Source organism: Pristiophorus japonicus, chromosome 1 (genome assembly GCF_044704955.1).
Source record: "Pristiophorus japonicus isolate sPriJap1 chromosome 1, sPriJap1.hap1, whole genome shotgun sequence".
NCBI classification, from domain to species: domain Eukaryota; kingdom Metazoa; phylum Chordata; class Chondrichthyes; family Pristiophoridae; genus Pristiophorus; species Pristiophorus japonicus.
Genome location: NC_091977.1, coordinates 103,627,209 through 103,649,522, shown reverse-complemented (window position 1 = coordinate 103,649,522; position 22,314 = coordinate 103,627,209). Strand labels below are relative to the sequence as shown.

Below are 22,314 nucleotides of genomic sequence, written 5' to 3'. Positions count from 1 at the left end.
TAGGAGGAAAAGCAATGTGTGAGGAGGACACAAAAAATCTGCAAAAGGACATAGACAGGCTAAGTGAGTGGGCAAAAATTTGGCAGATGCAGTAAATTTTGGAAAGTGTGAGGTCATGCACTTTGGCAGAAAAAAATCAAAGTCCAAATTATTATTTAAATGGAGAAAAATTGCAAAGTGCTGCAGTACAGCGGGATCTGGGGGTCCTGGTGCATGAAACAGAAAAGGTTAGTATGCAGGTACAGCAAGTGATCAGGAAGGCCAATGGAATCTTGGCCTTTATTGCAAAGGGGATGGAGTATCGAGCAGAGAAGTCTTGCTACAGTTATAGAGAGTATTGGTGAGGCCACATCTGGAATAATGTGTGCAGTTTTGGTTTCCATATTTAAGAAAGGATATACTTGCTTTGGAGGCACTTCAGAGAAGGTTCACTAGGTTGATTCTGGAAATGAAAGGGTTGACTTATGAGGAATGGTTGAGTAGGTTGGGCCTCTACTCATTGGAATTCAAAAGACTGAGAGGTGATCGAATCGAAACATATAAGCTTATGAGGGGGCTTAACGAGCTGGATGCAGAGAGTATGTTTTCACTGATAGGGGAGACTAGAAATAGGGGGCATAATCTTAGAGTAAGGGGCCGCCCATTTAAAACAGAGATGAGGAGGAATTTCTTCTCTCAGAGGGTTGTAAATCTGTGGAATTCGCTGCCTCAGAGAGCTGTGGAAGCTGGGACATTGAATAAATTTAAGACAGAGATAGACAGCGTTATGTATGTAAACGTTACCAATGTAGAAGACTTGCCACCAGAGGGCGCACCTGTGGGAGAGCCAAGAATCACCTGCACATCCTAGGCAAGCAGATATAAAAGGCAGCCTATCATGCTGCCTCCTCACTCTGGAGTTAGAATAAAGAGACCAAGGTCACAACAGTTTGAGCTCAAGATGTACGGTCTTGTGGAGTTATTCTAAACGTAACAATTGGCGACGAGTAACAGATCACGAACTTTCACGCAGTTATGTCTGCTATTGGCATTCTTGAGAGATTTGTTGAGGGTGATGATTGGGAAGCCTTCGTTGAGTGCCTTGACCAGTACTTCGTGGCCAACGAGCTGAAAAAGAAGAAATCGCGATCAAGCGCAGGGCAATTCTCCTCACCATTTGCGGGTCGATATATAGCCTCATCAAAATTCTGCTAGCACGGACGAAACCAATGGAGAAGACATATGAAGAGCTGTGCACACTGGTTCGGGAACACCTCGAGCCAAAGGAGAGCATCTTGATGGCCAGGTATCGCTTTTATACGCACCACCGCTCCGAGGGTCAGGACATGGCAAGCTATGTCGCCAACTTAAGACGTCTTGCGGGACCGTGCATATTTGCTGCATTTTTGGGGGAAGTGTTGCAGGACTTTTTCGTGCTTTGAATCGGCCACGAGGTCATTCTTCGCAAACTGCTGTCTGCCGAATCCCTAGATCTGAGCAAGGCCATCACGATAGCCCAGGCTTTTATGTCCACGAACGATAACACCAAACAGATATCATTGCAGCATTGGAACTCACTGGCAAGTACTATGCATAAAATAATGCCTTCAATAGGCAGAACTGTACATGGCAGGGTCTACACTCCCGCAGAGGCCAGACCTAGGATGACTCAGAACCCGCTGTGGGGTGTGAATGCGAATCCATTAGCACCATGTTGGCGCTGCGGGTGTAATCATCGAGCCAATCAATGTCGATTCAAGCACTACGTGTGCAAGGGCTGTGGAACAATGGCACATCTCCAGCGAATGTGCAAACATGCTGCGACTCACTACATGACAGAGTCAGCAGAAGATGACCGATCCAGCGCGGATCACGCTGAACGAGTAAGAGAGGCACCTCAACCCAAGGCTGAAGCGGAAGTGTATCGGGTACACACCTTCACCACCAAAAGTCCTCCGATAATGTTAAAAGTCAAATTCCATGGAATTGGACATGGGGGAGAGTCAGTCAATTATGAGCCAGAAGGCTTTTGAGAAACTGTGGAGCAACAAGGCACAAAGGCCAAAACTAAGCCCGATCCACACCAAGCTGCGCACTTACACCAAAGAGCTCATACCAGTCATTGGCAGTGCGGCAGTGAAGGTATCGTACGATGGAGCTGTGCCTCATTTACCATTATGGATTGTACCAGGCGATGGCCCAACGCTGTTCAGCAGAAGCTGGCTAGGAAAGATCCGATGGAACTGGGACAACATCAAAGCACTGTCTTCGGTGGATGAAGCCCCGTGTGCCCAAGTGCTAAACAAATTCCCGTCATTATTTGAGCCAGGCATCGGCAGCTTCACAGGCGCCAAAGTGCAGATCCATCTAGTCCCTGATGCACGACCCGTTCATCACAAGGCCCGAGCGGTTCCATACATGATGCAAGAGAAAGTCAAGATCGAGCTGGATAGACTTCAACGAGAGAGGATCATATCGCCAGTCGATTTCAACGAGTGGGCCAGTCCAATCGTGCCGGTGTTGAAGAGCGATGGGACGGTCAGAATCTGCGGGGACTACAAGGTAACGATCAACCGAGTCTCATTACAGGACCAGTACCCACTAGCCAAAGCGGATGAACTCTTTGCAACATTAGCAGGGGGGAAGTCGTTCACCAAGCTGGATCTAACCTCTGCTTACAGGAGCTGGCTGAAACTTCAAAAAAATTGACGTGCATCAACACACACAGAGGACTGTTCATATACTACACATGCCCCTTTGGGATTCGCTCGGCTGCGGCCATCTTCCAGAGGAACATGGAGAGTCTGCTGAAATCGGTTCCGCGCATCTTGATCACTGGTTGCAACACCATCGAACACTTGCACAATCTGGAAGAGGTTCTCAAGTGACTGGACAGAGTGGGACTCAGGCTAAAATGCTCCAAATGTGTTTTCCTGGCACCAGAGGTTGAATTTCCAGGGAGAAAGATTGCGGCGGATGGCGTCAGACCCACGGACTCCAAGACGGAGGCCATCAAGAATGCACCCAGACCACAGAACGTGACCGAGCTGCGTTTGTTCTTGGGACTCCTCAACTATTTTGGTAACTTTGGCACTTTGCTGGAACCATTGCATTTATTGCTACGCAAGGGTGACAACTGGGTTTGGGATAAATCTCGAGACAGCCTTTAACAAGGCCAGAAACCTGCTATGTTCTAACAAGCTAATTGTACTGTATGACCCATGTAAACATTTAATACTAGCTTGTGATGCCTCTCCGTGCGGGGTCGGTTGTGTGTTACAGCAAGCCAATGGGTCAGGCAAACTGCAACCGGTTGCATATGCGTCCAGCAGCTTATCTAAGGCCGAAAGAGCCTACAGTATGGTTGAGAAAGAAGCATTAGCATGCGTGTACGGGGTTAAGAAAATGCATCAATACCTATTTGGACTCCGGTTCGAGCTCGAAACCGACCACAAGCCGCTCATTTCGTTGTTCTCAGAAAGCAAAGGTATTAACACCAATGCTTCGTCCCACATCCGAAGATGGGCACTAACGTTATCTGCGTATGACTATGTAATCCGCCATAGACCAGGTACTGAGATCTGTGCAGATGCCCTCAGTCGGCCACAATTGCCCACCACCGGGGTGGAAATGGTGCAACCCACAGACTTGCTCTTTGTAATGGATGCTTTTGTGAGTGAGGGGTCACCCATCAGGGTTCGCCAGATCAGGACCTGGACTAGCCAGGACCCTGTGCTATAACTAGTTAAAAGCTGTGTCCTCAATGGGAGCTGGTTGGCAATCCCAGGGGAAATGCAAGATGAAATTAAGCCGTTCCACCGACGTAAGGACGAGATGTCCATCCATACGGACTGCCTCCTATGGGGGAATCATGTAAATTTGCCCAAAAAAAGGCAGGGAAACGTTTACACACGACGTTCACAGTACCCACCCAGGCATAGTCATGATGAAGGCTATCGCCAGGTCTCACGTTTGGTGGCCCGGCATTGACTCGGAATTGGAGTCATGCGTACACCAATGCAACACTTGCTCACAGTTGAGCAATGCACCAAGAGAGGCCCCACTGAGTCTGTGGTCATGGCCCTCCAAACCGTGGTCAAGGGTCCACATGAATTTCGCTGGCCCCTTTCTAGGTAATATGTTCCCAGTAGCAGTGAACGCTTACTCGAAATGGATTGAATGTACAATAATGTCGTCATGTACGTCCACTGCAACCATTGAAAGCCTCCGGGCCATATTCGCCACCCATGGTTTGCCCGACGTCCTTGTTAGTGACAATGGACCATGCTTCACCAGCTCGGAATTCAACGAGTTCATGACCCGCAATGGCATCAATCATATCAGGTCTGCGCCGTTTAAGCCCGCATCCAATCATCAAGCGGAACGGGCAGTCCAAACCATCATGCAGAGCTTGAAATGCGTGACGGATGATTCCCTGCAGATCTAGTTATCTCAAATTCTGCTCAGTTGCCGCACTCGACCCCATTCACTTACCGGGGTTCCCCCTGCAGAATTGCTAATGAAGAGAGCACTCAAAACCAAGCTCTCCTTAGTCCACCCGGATTTCAATGATCATGTAGAAACTCGGCGTCACCGGCATAACGTATACCACGATCGCGCGGCTGTATCGCGTGACATTGAGGTTAATGACCCTGTGTTTGTTCTTAATTACAATCATGGTCCCAAATGGATTAGTGAACACAAATGTAGGTCCCTTGCAGTCAGAATCAGGTGAATTTATAATGGGGAACAAAGAAATGGGAGACCAATTGAACAAATACTTTAGTTCTGTCTTCACGAAGGAAGACACAAATAACCTTCCGGAAATACTAGCGGACCGATGGTCTAGCGAGAAGGAGGAATTGAAGGAAATCCTTATTAGTCAGGAAATTGTGTTAGGGAAATTGATGGGATTTTAGGCCGATAAATCCCCAGGGCCTGATAGTCTGCATCCCAGAATACTTAAGGAAGTGGCCCTAGAAATAGTGGATGCACTGGTGGTCATTTTCCAACATTCTACAGACTCTGGATCAGTTCCTATGGATTAGCTAATGTAACCCCACTTTTTAAAAAAGGAGGGAGAGAGAAAACAGGGACTTATAGACTGGTTAGCCTGACATCGGTGGTTGGGAAAATGTTGGAATCAATTATTAAAGATGTAATAGCAACATATTTGGAAAGCAGTGACAGGATCGGTCCAAGACAGCATGGATTTATGAAAGGGAAATCATGCTTGACAAATCTTCCAGAATTTTTTGAGGATGTAACTAGTAGAGTGGACAAGGGAGAACCAGTGGATGTGGTGTATTTGGACTTTCAAAAGGCTTTTGAGAAGGTCCCACACAAGAGATTGGTGTGCAAAATTAAAGCACATGGTATTGAGGGTAATGTACTGACATGGATGGAGAACTGGTTGGCAGACAGTTACAGTTTTGGTCTCCTAATCTGAGGAAGGACGTTTTTGCTATTGACGGAATGCAACGAAGGTTCACCAGACTGATTCCCAGGATGGCAGGACTGACATGTGAGGAAAGACTGGATTGACTAGGCTTATATTCACTGGACTTTAGAAGAATGAGAGGGGATCTCAGAGAAACATATAAAATTCTGACGGGATTGGACAGGTTAGATGCAAAAACAATGTTCCCAATGTTGGGGAAGTTCAGAACCAGGGGTCACAGTCTAAGGATAAGGGATAAGCCATTTAGGATCGAGATGAGGAGAAACTTCTTCACTCAGAGAATTGTGAACCTGTGGAATTCTCTACCACAGAAGGTTGTTGAGTCCAGTTCGTTAGATATATTCAAAAGGGAGTTAGATATGGCACTTACGGCTAAAGCGATCAAGGCTGTATGGACAGAAAGCAGGAATGGGGTACTGAAGTTGCACGATCGGCCATGATCATATTGAATGGTGGCGCAGGCTCGAAAGGCCAAATGGCCTACTCCTGCACCTATTTTCGATGTTTCTACGTTTCTATGGGTTGCTGGCACTGTGTTAGTCAAGAGAGGAATAGAGTGTTTGTTGTCAAACTTTTGAACGGACAAACGTGCAGAAAGCACTTGATCACACCAAGCTGTGGTTCACTGACAACCAAGAACAGTTTGAAGAGGACTTTACCATCAACGATCCACCCACACACACCCAACCAGCAATCGACCTCGCAGTCAACCACGAGGCTGAACCCACCTTGCTCGACAGTCCGATCAGACCAGCCACACTGCAGCACAGCAATGATCCAACCGACTCACCCATGCCAGGACTTCAACTCAGGGAGCGCAGAGCCCCGGATCGCCTCAACTTGTAAATAACGTACATAAGATTTGGGGGGGGGGGGGGGGGAATGATGTTATGTATGTAAACATTACCAATGTGTAAGACTTGCCACCAGGGGGCGTACCTGTGGGAGACCCAAGGGTCACCTGCACACCCTGGCAAGCAGGTATAAAAGGCAGTCTACCATACTGCCTCCTCACTCTGGAGTTACAATAAAGAGACCAAGGTCACAACAGTTTGAGCTTAAGATGTACGCTCTTGTGGAGGTATTCTAAACGTAATAGACAGTTTATTAACCAATAAGGGAATAAGAGGTTATGGGGAGCAGATAGGGAAGTGGACCTGAGTCCATGATCGGATCAGCCATGAATGGCGGAGCAGGCTCGAGGGGCTGCATGGCCGACTCCTGCTCCTATTTTTTATGTTCTTATGTTCTTATTAGTGATAGTGCTTGTATTAAGTTCCTCCCTACCTATCATCATCATAGGCAGTCCCTCGAAATCGAGGAAGACTTGCTTCCACTCTTAAAATGAGTCCTTATGTGGCTGAACAGTCCAATACGAGAACCACAGGTGGGACAGATTGAGGGAAAGGGTGGGTGGGACTGGTTTGCCGCATGCTCTTTCCGCTGCCTGCGCTTGATTTCTGCATGCTCTCGACGGTGAGACTCGAGGTGCTCAGCGCCCTCCCGGATGCACTTCCTCCACTTAGGGTGGTCTTTGGCCAGGGACTCCCAGGTATGAGTGGGAATGTTACATTTTATCAGGGAGGCTTTGAGGGTGTCCTTGTAACATTTCTGCTGCCCACCTTTGGCTCGTTTTCCATACAGGAGTTCCAAGTAGAGCGCTTGCTTTGGGAGTCTCGTGTCTGGCCTGCCCAGTGGAGCTGATCAAGTGTGGTCAGTGCTTCAATGCTGGGGATGTTGACCTGGTCAAGGACACTAATGTTGGTGCATCTGTCCTCCCAGGGGATTGGTAGGATGTTGCGGAGACATCATTGGTGGTATTTCTCCAGCGACTTGAGGTGTCTACTGTACATGGTCCATGTCTCTGAGCCATACAGGAGGGTGGGTATTACTACAGCCCTGTAGACCATGAGCTTGGTGGCAGATTTGAGGGCCTGGTCTTCGAACACTCTTTTCCTCAGGCGGCCGAAGGCTGCACTGGCGCACTGGAGGCGGTGTTGAATCTCGTCGTCAATGTCTGCTCTTGTTGACAAGAGGCTCCCGAGGTATGGGAGATGACCCACATTGTCCAGGGCCGCGCCATGGATCTTGATGACTGGGCGGCAGTGCTATGCGATGAGGACAGGCTGGTGGAGGACTTTTGTCTTACGGATGTTTAATGTAAGGCCCATGCTTTCGTACGCCTCAGTAAATATGTCGACTATGTCCTGGAGTTCAGCCTCTGTATGTGCGCAAATGCAGGCGTCATCCTATAGCCCCTTGATTATCCACTATTAGGATGTTTTTAGTGTCTTCTGCCGTGAAGACCGATACAAAATATTTGTTCAACATCTAAGTTACTGCTGGTGCAAATTGATTGGGGAAACTGTGATTTTTTTTAACTTAGGCCAAAAAAAAACAGCCTGCTCCAAAAAAGCGGCGCAATTCTCTATGGAAAATTGAGCCCAAAGTTTTATTTCATCAAGTGACAGCTAATGCCCCACAATTATAGTGAATAAGGCAGATGAGCTGAGAGCACAGGTAGAAACTTGGGAGTACGATATTATAGCTATTACAGAGACATGGCAAAAAGAAGGGCAGGTCTGGCAGCTCAACATTCCTCATTACAGGATTTTCAGATGGGATAGAGAGGGGTGTAACAAGGGAGGGGGGTGCGGTATTGATTAAAGAAACTATTACAGTTGTGAGGAGGGATGTTATGTTAGAGGGATCATCAAACGAGGCCATATGGGTCGAACTGAAAAACAAAAAAGGGGTGATCACACTGCTGGGCGTGTACTATAGACTCCCAAATAGTGAGAGGGAGTTAGAAGAGCAAAAATGTTGGCAGATTTCTGAGAAATGCAGAATAGGTCAGTAATAGTAGGGAATTTCAACTATCCTAATGACCATAATTCAGTTAGATTTATGTAAAAGGACAAGGTTAGACCAGGAAGAAAAGTTCTAAATTGGGGAAAAGCCAACTTTGCTAAGCTGAGAGGTGATTTAGCCATAGTGGACTGGAAACAGTGACTTGAAGGCAAATCAGTGTCAGAGCAGTGGGAGGCATCCAAGGAGGAGATCCAGAGGGTTCAGACCAAATATGTGTCCTCAAAGAAAAAGGGTGGGACTAACAAATCTAGAGCCCCTGGATGTCTAGGGACATACAGGGTAGGATAAAGAAAAAAAGGAGACTTATGACAGATACTGAGGGCTAAATACTTCAGAATCTCTGGAGGAGTATAGAAAGTGCAGGGGTGAAATTAAAAAGGATATTAGGAAAGCAAAGAGAGAGCATGAAAAATTCTTGGCAAGTAAAATCAAGGAAAACCTAAAGACGTTTTATAAATATATTAAGAGCAAGAGGATAACTAAAGAAAGGGTAGGGCCTATTAGGGACCATGTGGGTAATCTGTGTGTGGAGGTGGGAGATGTGGTTATGGTTCTTAATGAATACTTTGCGTCTGTTTTCACAAAGGAGAGAGGCGATGCAGACACTGCTATCGGGGAGAAGGAGTGTGAAATATTAGATGAAATAAACAAAGTGAGAGAGGAGGTATTAAGGGATTTAGCAACTTTGAAAGTGGATAAATCCTCAGGCCTGGATGAAATGTATCCCAAGCTGTTAAGCGAAGCAAAAGAGGAAATAGCAGAGGCTTTGACCATCATTTTCCAATCCTCTCTGGCTTCAGGTGTGGTGCCGGAGGACTGGAGGACTGCTAATGTGATACCTTTGTTTAAGAAGGGAGAAGGAGATAGACCGAGTAATTACATTCCAGTCAGCCTAACCTCGGTGGTGCGAAAATTATTGGAAAAAATTCTGAAGGACAGGATAAATCTTCATTTAGAAAGACACGGATTAATCAAGGATAATCAGCATGGATTTGTTAAGGGAAGGTCGTGTCTGACTAACTTGGTTGAATTTTTTGAGGAGGTAACAAGGAGGGTCGATGAGGGTAGTGCATTTGATGTAGTCTATATGGATCTTAGTAAGGATTTTGATAAGGTCCCACATGGCAGACTGGTCACAAAAGTAAAAGCCCATGGGATCCAGGGCAACGTGGCAAGTTGGATCCAAAATTGGCTCAAAAGCAAGAAGCAGAGGGTAATGATTAATGGATGTTTTTATGACTGGAAGGCTGTTTCCAGTGGGGTTCCGCAGGACTCAGAACTAGGTCCCTTGATTTTTGTGGTATACATCAATGATCTAGAATTGAATATAGGAGGTATGATTAAGAAGTTTGCAGATGACACTAAAATCGGCTGTGCGATTCATAATGAAGAAGAAAACTGCGAACTGCAGGAAGATATCAATCACTGTTTTGCTCAACTGGTCAGTTGGACAGAACAGTGCCAAATGGAATTTAATCTGGAGATGTTTAAGGTATTGCAGTTGGGGAGGGCTAACAAGGAAAGGGAATACACATTAAATGGTAGGACACTGAGAAGTGTAGAGGAACAAAGAGACCTTGGAGTGCATGTCCACAGATCCCTGAAGGTAGCAGTTATAATACACTGGCTAGGCCACAGCTAGAGTACTGCATGCAGTTCTAGTCACCGCATTACAGGAAGGACGTGATTGCACTGGAGAGGGTACAGAGGAAGTTTACGAGGATGTTGCCGGGATTGGAGAATCTTAGCTATGAGGACAGATTGGATAGGCTGGGTTTGTCTTCCTTGGAACAGAGGAGGCTGAGGGGAGACCTCATTGAGATGTATAAAATTATGAGGGGGCCAAGATATAGTGGATAGAAAGGGCCTATTTCCCTTAGTAGAGGGGTCAACCAGGCATAAATTTAAAGTAATTGGTAGAAGGTTTAGAGGGGACTTGAGGGGAAATTTCTTCACCCAGAGGGTTGTGCGGGTCTGAAACTCACTGCCTGAAAGGGTGGTAGAGGCAGAAACCCTCAACACACTTAAAAAGTACTTGGATGTGCACTTGAGGTGCTGTGACCTGCAGGGCTACGGACCTGGACCTGGAAAGTGGGATTAGGCTGTATAGCATCTTGTTGGCCGGCACAGACACAATGGGCTGAAATGGCCTCCTTCGGTGCTGTAAATTTCTGATTCTATGATTCTATGAATTATTTTTTGTTTGACTGAATTGTGAGAACTGTCAGGACCTGAAGTGAAGTTCTCTCAAGTAATTTGTATTCATATAAATCTCCCGCCCCCCCACCCCGCCCCTCTCAGCACAATGCAAAGACAACGATGGTGTAATGTTTCATTTTGGATTGTTCGACTGCCAAGAACAGTTGTAGGTCGTGTATCAGAATAGAAATGGTGATAATTCTACGAGTAATATCAACTACATACTGGGTCCAACATGAAGAAGTTGACTCCTTGTCCCGTGGAGAGCGCTATTAGGGTAGCACTGCCATAGAGAGCGTATCCAGCAGCCACCATGGTTCGCCCAGGTTGAAGAATATCTTTCTCAGTGGGCTGTTCTTCAGATTCCTGCGAAAGCAAAACAAATGGTCAGTTATTGAGGAATCTACTGAATCTACACTGCTCATTCTTCCAGGAACCCAAGTAAATAAGATGCAGTGACTGAGTAATTATGACTAATAATTCTTGCTCAACCATCACATGCCTTTCTGTGTCACATGTTAAGAGTATTTTTGTTGTTTTAAAGGTGATGCCATAATAAAATTGCCAAGCTGCTGTATTAATAAAGAGATTCAGAATTCTAACTTGAATTTCTGGCCCTAACTTTCGTCTGGTCCTGTTCCATTGCCATCAGGCGGGATACTCGGACACCCACAAGTTGGTCCTGGACCCTGTTGCACATCCAGGGGTCAGGGGCTCAGGGTCATTTAAATATTTCAGGGGGACGCCTGTGCCATTGATGGTGCAGCAGGGGCACCAATCTCGGCGGGGGGCGGTGGTGGGGGCGGGCAGGGTATAAAACTCACTGGTGCTTTCCCACAGCATATGTGGGTACATTGTTCATCCGCAGATTTTTCAAAAGTGTCTCGTTATTCAATAGACCAGGTGTTTCAGTCACTTTGCAATCAACTGCCATAACGAAAATTACCTTTTAAATTTTACTTACGCCCAAGGCCTTGAGCAACAGTAAAAACCATGGACAAATAAACATCCCTTGCACCTAGCGTTGTTGCAGAGGGTGAGGTATTTCCATCATTTGCATATTGTTATTGTTATATATGTGGACTTGTATTTACTCTGAAAAGCCACCAGAGGGCTCATTCCCTGGAGTCCCAAGGGATACCATAATCCCTTGGGAGCACAAATATTTAAGAAAGCTTCACAGGTTGGAGAGGCACTCTCGAGACCTGCAATAAAAGACTAAGGTCACACTTTACTTTGAGCTCACAGTGTTCAGTCTGACTCTTTCTCCATACACAACAACTGGCGACGAGATACAGATAGCGAACCCAAAGATGCAGAGAACATCCTGGAGAAATTTTCGGAGGGAGATGATTGGGAAACTTTTGTGGAGTGACTCGACCAATACTTCGTGGCCAACGAGCTAGATGGGGAAGAGAGCGCTGCCAAACGAAGGGCGATCCTCCTCACCGTCTGTGGGGCACCAACTTTTGGCCTCATGAAGAATTTGCTCACTCCAGTGAAACCCACGGAGAAATCGTTCGACGATTTGTGCACACTTGTCCGAGAGCATTTGAACCTGAAGGAAAGCATTCTGATGACGAGGTAATGGTTCTACACCTACAAAAGATCTGAAGGCCAGGAAGTAGCGAGTTATGTCGCCGAGCTGAGACGCCTTGCAGGACATTGCGAATTCGAAGGACATTTGGAGCACATGCTCAGAGACATTTTCGTACTTGGCATTGGCAAATAAACCATACTTCGCAAGCTTTTGATTGTAGTGACCCCAACCTTGAGTAAGGCCATAGCAATAGCCCAGGCGTTCATTGCTACCAGTTATAATACTAAGCAAATCTCTCAGCACACAAATGCTGCTACAAGTACTGTGAACAAAGTGATGTTGTTTTTGAATCGTAACGTACAGGGCAAGTCACACATACCTGCAGCTACATGTCCGCAGATATCTCAGAGTCCACCATCAAGGGTGATGAATGCTAGGCCATTACACCATGTTGGCACTGCAGGGGTGATCATCATTTCCATTCATGCCAATTCAAAGGATACGTTTGCGAGGGCTGTGGAACAATGGGATATCTCCAACAAGTGTGCAGGCGAGCTGCTAAGCCTGTTAACCCTGCAAACCACCACGTTGCAGAGGAGGACAGATCCACGGAGGATCACTACGAACCAGAGCCTCAGATAGAGCGGGCAAAAGTACATGGGGTGCACATTCACCATGAATTGTCCCCCGATAATGCTGAATGTTGAACTAAATGGACTCCCGGTGTCATTGGAGCTGGATACAGACGCGAGCCAGTCCATCATGGGCCAAAAGACTTTTGAAAGGTTGTGGTGCAACATTGCCTCAAGGCCAGTCTTAACTTCAGTTTGCACGAGACTAAGAACTTACACTAAAGAACTGAATCCTGTAATCGGCAGTGCTACTAAAGGTCTCCTATGATGGAGCGGTGCACAACATAGAAACATAGAAAATAGGTGCAGGAGTAGGCCGTTCGGCCCTTCGAGCCTGCACCACTATTCAATAAGATCATGGCTGATCATTTCCTCAGTACCCCTTTCCTGCTTTCTCTCCATACCCCTTGATCCCTTTAGCCATAAGGGCCATATCTAACTCCCTCTTGAATATATCGAATGAACTGGCATCAACAACTCTCTGCGGCAGGGAATTCCACAGGTTAACAACTCTCTCAGTGAAGAATTATCTCCTCATCTCAGTCCTAAATGGCCTACCTCTTATCCTAAGACTGTGTCCCCTGGTTCTGGACTTCCCCCAACATCGGGAACAATCTACCCGCATCTAACCTGTCGCGTCCCGTCAGAATCTTATACCTTTCTATCAGATCCCCTCTCATCCTTCTAAACTCCAGTGTATAAAGGCCCAGTTGATCCAGTCTTTCCTCATATGTCAGTCCAGCCATCCCTGGAATCAGTCTGGTGAATCTTCGCTGCACTCCCTCAATAGCAAGAACGTCCTTCCTCAGATTAGGGGACCAAAATTGAACACAATATTCCAGGCCCCGTACAACTGCAGTAAGACCTCCCTGATCCTATACTCAAATCCCCTAACTATGAAGGCCAACATACCATTTGTCTTCTTCACCGCCTGCTGTACCTGCATGCCAACCATGACACCCAGGTCTCGTTGCACCTCCCCTTTTCCTAATCTGCCGCCATCCAGATAATATTCTGCCTTCGTGTTTTTGCCCCCAAAGTGGATAACCTCACATTTATCCACATTATACTGCATCTGCCATGCATTTGCCCACTCACCTAACCTGTCCAAGTCACCCTGCAGCCTCTTAATGTCCTCCTCACAGCTCACACCCAGTTTAGTATCATCTGCAAACTTGGAGATATTACACTCAATTCCTTCATCTAAATCATTAATGTATATTGTAAATAGCTGGGGTCCCAGCACTGAGCCCTGCGGCACTCTACTAGTCATTGCCTGCCAGTCTGAAAATGACCCGTTTATCCCGACTCTCTGCTTCCTATCTGCCAACCAGTTCTCTATCCACGGATCAATACCCACTACCAAAAGCCAACGCCCTCTTTGCAACGTTGGCGGGAGGACAGACATTCAAGAAGCTGGATCTGACTTCAGCCTACATGACGCAATAACTGGAGGAATCATCGAAGGCCCTCACCTGCATCAACACACACAAAGGTCTTTTTGTTTATAACAGATGCCCATTTGGAATCCGCTCAGTGGCGGCGATATTCCAGAGAAACATGGAAAGTTTACTGAAGTCAGTTCCGTACACCGTGGTCTTCCAGGCGACATCTTGGTCACAGGTCGGAACACAGTCGAGCACTGGGGCTCAGGTTAAAACGCTCGAAGTGCGTTTTCCTGGCACCTGAAGTGGAGTTCCTCGGAAGGAGGATTGCAGCGAATGGCATCAGGCCCACCAATGCAAAGACGGAGGTAATCGAGAACGCATCGAGGCCACAGAACGTGATGGAGCTGCGGTCATTTCTGGTACTCTTGAACTACTTTGGTAACTTCTTATCGGGTCTCAGCACACTGCTAGAATATGTCTTACTACGAAAAGGGGGCTAATGGGTTTGGGGCAAAAGCCAAGAAAATGCCTTTGTAAAAGCTAGAAAATTGTTATGCTCAAACAAATTGCTTGTGTTGTATGATCCATGTAAGCGTTTGGTACTAGCATGTGATATGTCGTCATATGGCGTCAAGTGTGTATTGCAACAAGCTAATGATTTCGGGAAACTGCAACTGGTTGCTTATGCATCCAGGAGTCTGTCTAAGGCCAAGAGAGCCTACAGCATGATTGAAAAAGAAGCGTTAGCATGTGTCTATGGGGTAAAGAAAATGCATCAGTACCTGTTTGGGCTAAAATTCAAATTGGAAACTGATCATAAGCCACTTATATCCCTGCTTTCTGAGAGTAAAGGGATAAATACCAACACATCGGCCCACATCCAGAGATGGACGCTCATGTTGTCCGCATACAACTATGCCATCCGCCACAGACCAGGCACAGAAAACTGCGCCGATGCTCTCAGTAGGCTGCCATTGCCCACCATGTTATGGAAATGGCGCAGTCCGCAGATCTAGCCATGGTTATGGAAGCATTTAAGAGTGAGCAATCACCCGTCACTGCCTGGCAGATCAAAATCTGGACAAGCCAGGACCCCTTATTATCTCTAGTCAAAAGCTGTGTGCTTCACGGGAGCTGGTCCAGTGTCCCAGTGGAAATGCAGGAAGAGATAAAGCCGTTCCAGCGGCGCAAAGATGAAATGCCTATCTGTGGAGCAATCGAGTAGTGGTAGTGGTCCCCAAGAAGGGCAGAGACATCTTCATCAATGACCTCCACAGTACCCACCCAGGCATCGTAATGATGAAAGCGATAGCCAGATCCCACGTGTGGTGGCCCGGTATCGATGCGGACTTAGAGTCCTGCATTCACAGATGTAATACATGCTCGCAGTTAAGCAATGTACCCAGGGAGGCGCCGCTAAATTTATGGTCTTGGCCCTCCAAACCATGGTCTAAGGTACACATCGACGATGCAGGCCCGTTCTTGGGTAAAATGTTCCTTGTGGTTGTAGACGCGTACTCCAAGTGGATTGAATGTGAGATAATGTCGGCTAGCACGTCCGCTGCCACCACTGAAAGCCTGCGGGCCATGTTTGCCACACACAGCTTACCCGATGTCCTGGTGAGCGACAACGGGCCATGTTTTACCAGTGCTGAGTTCAAAGAATTCATGACCCGTAACAGGATCAAAGATATCACATCTGCCCCGTTTAAACCAGCGTCCAATGGTCAGGCAGAGAGAGCAGTGCAAACCATCAAGCAAGTCTTGGAGGGTAACTGAAGGCTCACTGCAGACGCGCCTATCCCGAGTCCTGCTTAACTACCGCACGAGACCCCACTCACTCACTGGGATCCCACCTGCTGAACTGCTCATGAAAAGAGCATTTAAGACAAGGCTCTCGTTAGTTCACTCTGATCTACATGAACAGGTAGAGATCAGGCGGCTTCAACAAAGTGCATACCATGATAGCGCAAATGTGTCATGCGAGATTGAAATCAATGATCCTGTATTTGTATTAAATTATGGACAAGGTCCCAAGTGGCTTCCCGGCACTGTCATGGCCAAAGAAGGGAGCAGGGTGTTTCGGGTCAAACTTTCAAATGGACTCAATCACCGGAAACACTTGGACTAAATCAAACTCAGGTTCGTGGACTACCCTGAGCAACCCACCTTGGCCCCTACCTTTTTTGATCCCCCAACACACACACCAGTGGCAACCGACACCACGGTTGACCACGAAGCAGAACCCATCAGGGCCCTGCAGGGGCCAACACACCAGGCAGCCCAGCAAGGCCAGCTGCACAGCAGCCCAGCGAGGGCCCAACAAATGATTCAACAACACCAGCTTTCACACCGAGACGATCAACCAGGGCAAGGAGGGCCCCAGATCGACTCAGATTGTAAATAGTTACACTATTGGCTTTGGGGGGGGGAATGTTTTTAGATATGTGGACTTGTATTTACTCTGTACAGCCACCAGAGGGCTCATTCCACAGAGTCCCAATGGATCCCATAATCCCTTGGGAGCACAGATATTTAAGAAGACTTCACAGGTTGGAGAGGCACTCTGGAGACCTGCAATAAAAGACTGTCACACTTTACTTTGAGCTCACAGTGTTCAGTCTGACTCTTTCTCCATACAGTTATCCTATGCCTGCCCAAATGTGGGGAGACATATTATGTGATCACCCCCATAATAAATAGGAATTTTGACAAGTGAAAAGGAGCAGGCACCCAGAATAATCGGGCTTGCTCCAACTTCCGTCCCTTTCCACCCAGTTTGTTGTCTTTTCATACTGATTTAACAGAGGAAATTTAGGGCTGTTCTCCAAACTTCCTCAAAGATGTTCTGAATTTTGTCATTTGTAGTCCCATGCACTGAAAGAGCTGAAAAGATCACAGGTTGAAGTTGATTCCCTCCTCATGTTTATGGATTTTAACGGGGAAAGTTACACAGGGCAAGGACTCAGGAAATCTCTATCTCATCCACTTTGGTGAACTAACTTTAAGGAACTAAGGAGCTGAGGTAAAACAATAGCTCGACAGACTTGAGCTCTGCACTGTAGAACTGTCCGGCTAGGTATATAGTGTGACTTCCTCTTATATTTATTGATGCACATGGATTACATTCAATAAATTGTAAGTTAATTTACTTTATCACTTTTTATTATTTTTAAATAACTATTGGAAATGAACTTTCGTTCACCTGCCTGTGATGTTTCTGAGATTGAATTCTTAGTCCCTGGTCTTTACTCAATCTTCCCTTTTTTGCTGATCTCTGCAGTCTTTCACAATCTCAGCATTGCTTAGTGAATGACATTGTCATGGGTAACAGTAACTCCACTATTCTCTCACAAAAGGTCACAGTTATATTTTCACCTCATTTCAGTTAGTTTCTAGAATACATTGGCTTATTTTTAGTTTATGGAAGCATTACTTGGTTTATTTCTCTGTGACATGTGGAAGTACGACAGCTGATGAGAAATGTGGGAATAAACGTGTTTTCCTTTTCGCTTCTAGATTATACTGTCTGGAAAATGTTCCTCAATCAGACAGAGCTGTTTGAATGTTGTGATCTCCCTTTACACCACTGTATGCCCCATCTTTTTCCGAGTGGACGTGTAGATCAGCTTGTGTGGCAAAACACAAAAGTTCTAAACATTTGAATTAAGTTGCAGTAAAATCCACATTGCCTGAAACTTGTTGCTGTAAAACAAGGCTTTGAATAAAAGGTAAATATATATTGTTCGCATGCCTGACATAAGACTCCCAAAGCAAGCGCTCTACTCAGAACTCCTACACTGCAAGCGAGCCCAAGGTGGGCAGAGGAAACGTTACAAGGATACCCTCAAAGCCTCCATGATAAAATGCAACATCCCCACCGATACCTGGGAGTCCCTGGCCAAAGACCGCCCTAAGTGCAGGAAGCGCATCCGGGAGGGCGCTGAGCACCTTGAGTCTCGTCACTGAGTGCATGCAGAAACCAAGCGCAGGCAGCAGAAGGAATGTGTGGCAAACCAGTCCCACACACCCTTTCCTTCAACGATTGTCTGTCCCACCTGTGACAGAGACTGTAATTCCCATATTGGACTGTTCAGTCACCTAAGAAATCATTTTTAGAGTGGAAGCAAGTCTTCCTCGATTTCGAGGGACTGCCCATGATGATGTTGATACATATGGCAGGGCAAAACTGTCAGGAGGTATAGGGCACTAAATTAAAATGGTCACAATGTCAAACACAAGCTAAGAATCACAGTGAGCTTCACAAACCCAGTCTCATTGATACATTTATATCCTGATTCGTTTATTAAATGGACTTTGGGTTCATGTATAAATTTAGGAACATCTAACGTTCTGTAAACTAAACAAAACCTGATGAGTTCACAAACTCACTCCGGAGATCAATAGGGACTACCTTCCACATGTGAGAATGAAACCGGTGTGATAGCTCAACACCCAAATCCCATGTGCTTATCAAAATGATTGCCATTACCAATCAATTCACGTACTTCCTTGCAGCAGTTTACTCCATACTTGCCTTTGTTAATGTGTAGGGGCTCACAGAAAAAAATCACAAGAAAAATATATGGATAGATATTCTGGACTTCAGCGCAGTACTTGGAAAGTTGGTCGTGTGCGATTAGATGAGGTCATGTCATTAACATAATTGACGTGCTCTGTTGTGTATCTGTAAAGCATGCACTCCTGTGTTCTGCCACCAGGGAGCTCATCCCCTGAAGTCCCAAGGGATCCCAGCATCCCTTGGGAGCACTGTATATAAGCTGGCCCCAAAGACCTGTTCCTCACTCTGGAGTGTCTTATTAAAGACTGAGGTCACTATTACTTGAACCTTCCTGTGTGCAGCCTCATCTGTGTTAGGAACACAATAGCTGGCGACGAGTATACGAATCCAACGCAAAGATGCAGCAACTGTGGGCATCCTGGAGAAGTTCTCAGAGAGTGAGGACTGGGAAGCCTATGTCGAACGGCTAGACCAGTACTTTGTAGCCAACGAGCTGGACGGAGAAGGAAGCGCTGCAAAAAGGAGAGCGATCCTCCTCACAGTCTGCGGGGCACCGACCTACAGCCTCATGAAGAATCTTTTGGCTCCTGTGAAACCCACAGATAAGTCATATGAGGAGCTGTGTACACTGGTTTGGGAGCACCTTAACCCGAAGGAGAGCGTGCTGATGGCGAGATATCGGTTCTACACGTGTCAGCGATCTGAAGGTCAGGAAGTGGTGAGCTACGTCGCCGAGCTAAGGCGACTTGCAGGACAATGTGAGTTTGATGGCTACCTGGAGCAAATGCTCAGAGACTTTTTTGTTCTGGGCATTAGCCACGAGACCATCCTACGAAATCTTTTGACTGTAGAGACACCGACCCTCAGTAAGGCCATTGTGATAGCACAGGCGTTTATGTCCACCAGTAATAACACCAAACAAATCTCTCAGCACACAAGTGCTAGCAATGTTCATAAATTAACTAGAACTGTGTTTGTGAGCAGAAATGTACAGGGCAGAACCCACGAGTCTGCCACTGCCAGCAGGCCTCAGGTGACCCAGATGACTCAGAGTCCCCAACAAAGGATGAATGCAAGGCAATTCACACCTTGTTGGCGTTGTGGAGGCTTCCATTCAGCCTATTCATGCCGCTTCAAAGGGTATGTTTGCAAGAGCTGTGGAACAATGGGGCACCCCCAACGAGCTTGCAAACAAGATGCAAGCTCTGCAAAACCTACTAACCACCATGTGGCAGAGGAAGATCGGTCCATGGTGGATCAAAGCAATTTTGAGCCTCAGAAAGAGGAGGGATGCTGAAGTACACGGGGTGCACACATTTTCGATGAAATGTCCACCTATAATGCTAAACGTAAAATTGAATGGCTTACCCGTAGCCATGGAATTGGACACTGGCGCTAGCCAATCCATCATGAGTAAAAAGATGTTTGCGAGACTATGGTGCAACAAGGCATTCAAACTAACCCTGAGCCCCATCCACACGAAACTGAGAATGTACACCAAAGAGCTTATCACTGTCCTGGGCAGCGCCATGGTCAAGGTCACCTACGAGGGCACGGTGCACGAACCGCTCTCTGGATTGTCCTGGGTGATGGTCCCATACTGCTTGGAAGGAGCTGGCTGGGCAAAATCCGCTGGAACTGGGATGACATCCGAGCGCCATCACATGTCGATGAGGCCTCATATTACCTAGGTTCTTAACAAATTTCCTTCCCTTTTTGAGCCAGGCATTGGAAACTTTTCCGGGGCGAAGGTGCGGATCCACTTGGTCCCAGAGGCATGACCCATTCACCACAAGGCACGAGCGGTACCTCACATGATGAGGGAGAGAGTGGAAATTGAGCTGGACAGGCTGCAACGCGAGGGCATCATCTCCCCAGTGGAATTCAGCGAGTGGGCCAGCCCGATTGTTCCAGTACTCAAAAGTGATGGCACGGTCAGGATTTGCGGTGATTGTAAAGTAACTATTAATCGTTTCTCGCTACAGGACCAATACCCACTACCTGAGGCAGGCGACCTATTTGCGACGCTGGCAGGAGGCAAGACGTTCACCAAGCTCAACCTGACTTCGGCCTACATGACGCAGGAGCTAGAGGAGTCTTCGAAGGGCCTCACCTGCATCAATACGCACAAGGGACTGTTCATCTACAACACATGCCCGTTTGGAATTCAGTCGGCTGCAGCAACCTTCCAGAGAAACATGGAGAGCCCACTCAAGTCGGTACCACACATGGTGGTCTTTCAGGACAACGTATTGGTCACGGGTCGGAACACCGCAGAGCACCTATAAAACCTGGAAGAGGTCCTCCAGCGACTGGATCGCGTAGGGCTGCGGCTGAAGAGGTCGAAATGCAACAGAAGTGGAGTTTTTGGGGAGAAGGATCGCGGCGGACGGCATTCGGCCCATAGACGCCAAGGCAGAGGCTATCAGGAACGCGCCCAGGCCACAGAACGTCAGGGAGCTGCGGTCGTTCCTGGGACTCCTCAACTATTTTGGTAACTTCCTACCAGGGTTAAGCACTCTTTTAAAGCCCCTACATGTGTTATTGCGCAAAGTTGAGAACTGGGTATGGGGGAAAAAACAAGTATTTGATTTTGAGAAAGCCAGAAACATTTTATGCTCCAACAAGCTGCTTGTATTGTATAACCCATGTAAAAGACTTGTGCTAGCATGTGACGCGTCGTCGTACGGAGTCGAGTGTGTATAACAACAAGCTAACGTTGCGGGGAAGTTGCAACCGACAGCATGATTGAGAAAGAGGCATTAGCTTGTGTGTTCGGGGTAAAGAAGATGCATCAGTACCTCTTTGGCCTCAAATTTGACTTGGAAACTGATCACAAGCCCTTCACATCCCTGTTCACTGAAAACAAGGGGATAAATACTAATGCCTCAGCCCGCATACAAAGGTGGGCACTCGCATTATCAGCGTATAACTATACCATCCGCCACAAGCCAGGCACCGAGAACTGTGCAGATGCTCTCAGTTGGCTACCATTGCCCACCACGGGGGTGGAAATGGCGCAGCCTGCAAACTTGTTGATGGTGGCGCAGCCCGCAGACTTGTTGATGGTCATGGAAGCGTTTGAAAATGATAAATCACCTGTCACGGCCCGCCAGATTAGGACTCGGACCAGCCAAGATCCTCTGCTGTCCCTAGTAAAAAACTGTGTACTGCATGGGAGCTGGGCCAGCATCCCCGTTAAAATGCAAGAGCCAATCAAGCTGTTCCAACGGCGAAAGGACGAGCTGTCCATTCAGGCAGACTGCCTGTTGTGAGGTAACCGTGTAGTGCTACTGTAAAGTCCTTACTCTACAGCATGAAACTACACAAGGCACATTCCAGGGACAAGGCCAATCTGTGACCTTAACTCTTTATTACAGGTCTCCAGAAGTGATGACCCTGCGTGGGACCTCCCTTTATATAATTGTGTGATCAGGTAAGGAGTGTCTCCCACAAGTTCACCCCCTGTGGTCAAGGTGTGCATCTCAGTTGAGTGTATACAATAATACAGTGGTGTTACATTGTAGTTACAAACATGACATCACCTCCCCCCCCCCCCCCCAAAGTCTTACTGGGATCATAGGTTCAGTCTTTCAGGTGGTCTACGCTCCCTCGTGGAGCGCCGCAGTTGGGGCTCTGGTTGTTGGACACTGACGGGAGTGTCTGTCACCTGTGGTGATTCCGGCCTGTCCGGGCTGACCACAGGGACTGTGCATTCTTCC

The 22,314-nt window shown here is 47.1% G+C and overlaps 1 protein-coding gene across 2 annotated transcripts in view; it reads right to left on the bottom strand.

Moving 5' to 3' along the window:
- The window catches only part of LOC139265176 (fructose-1,6-bisphosphatase isozyme 2-like), a 144,007-nt gene that overhangs the window by 72,477 nt on the left and 49,216 nt on the right, over positions 1 to 22,314 (bottom strand). For both annotated transcript variants that reach the window (XM_070882112.1, XM_070882103.1), the window contains exon 4: positions 10,736 to 10,876. In XM_070882112.1, the coding sequence (XP_070738213.1) occupies positions 10,736 to 10,876 (141 nt within the window). The remainder of the gene's footprint in view (positions 1 to 10,735; positions 10,877 to 22,314) is intronic.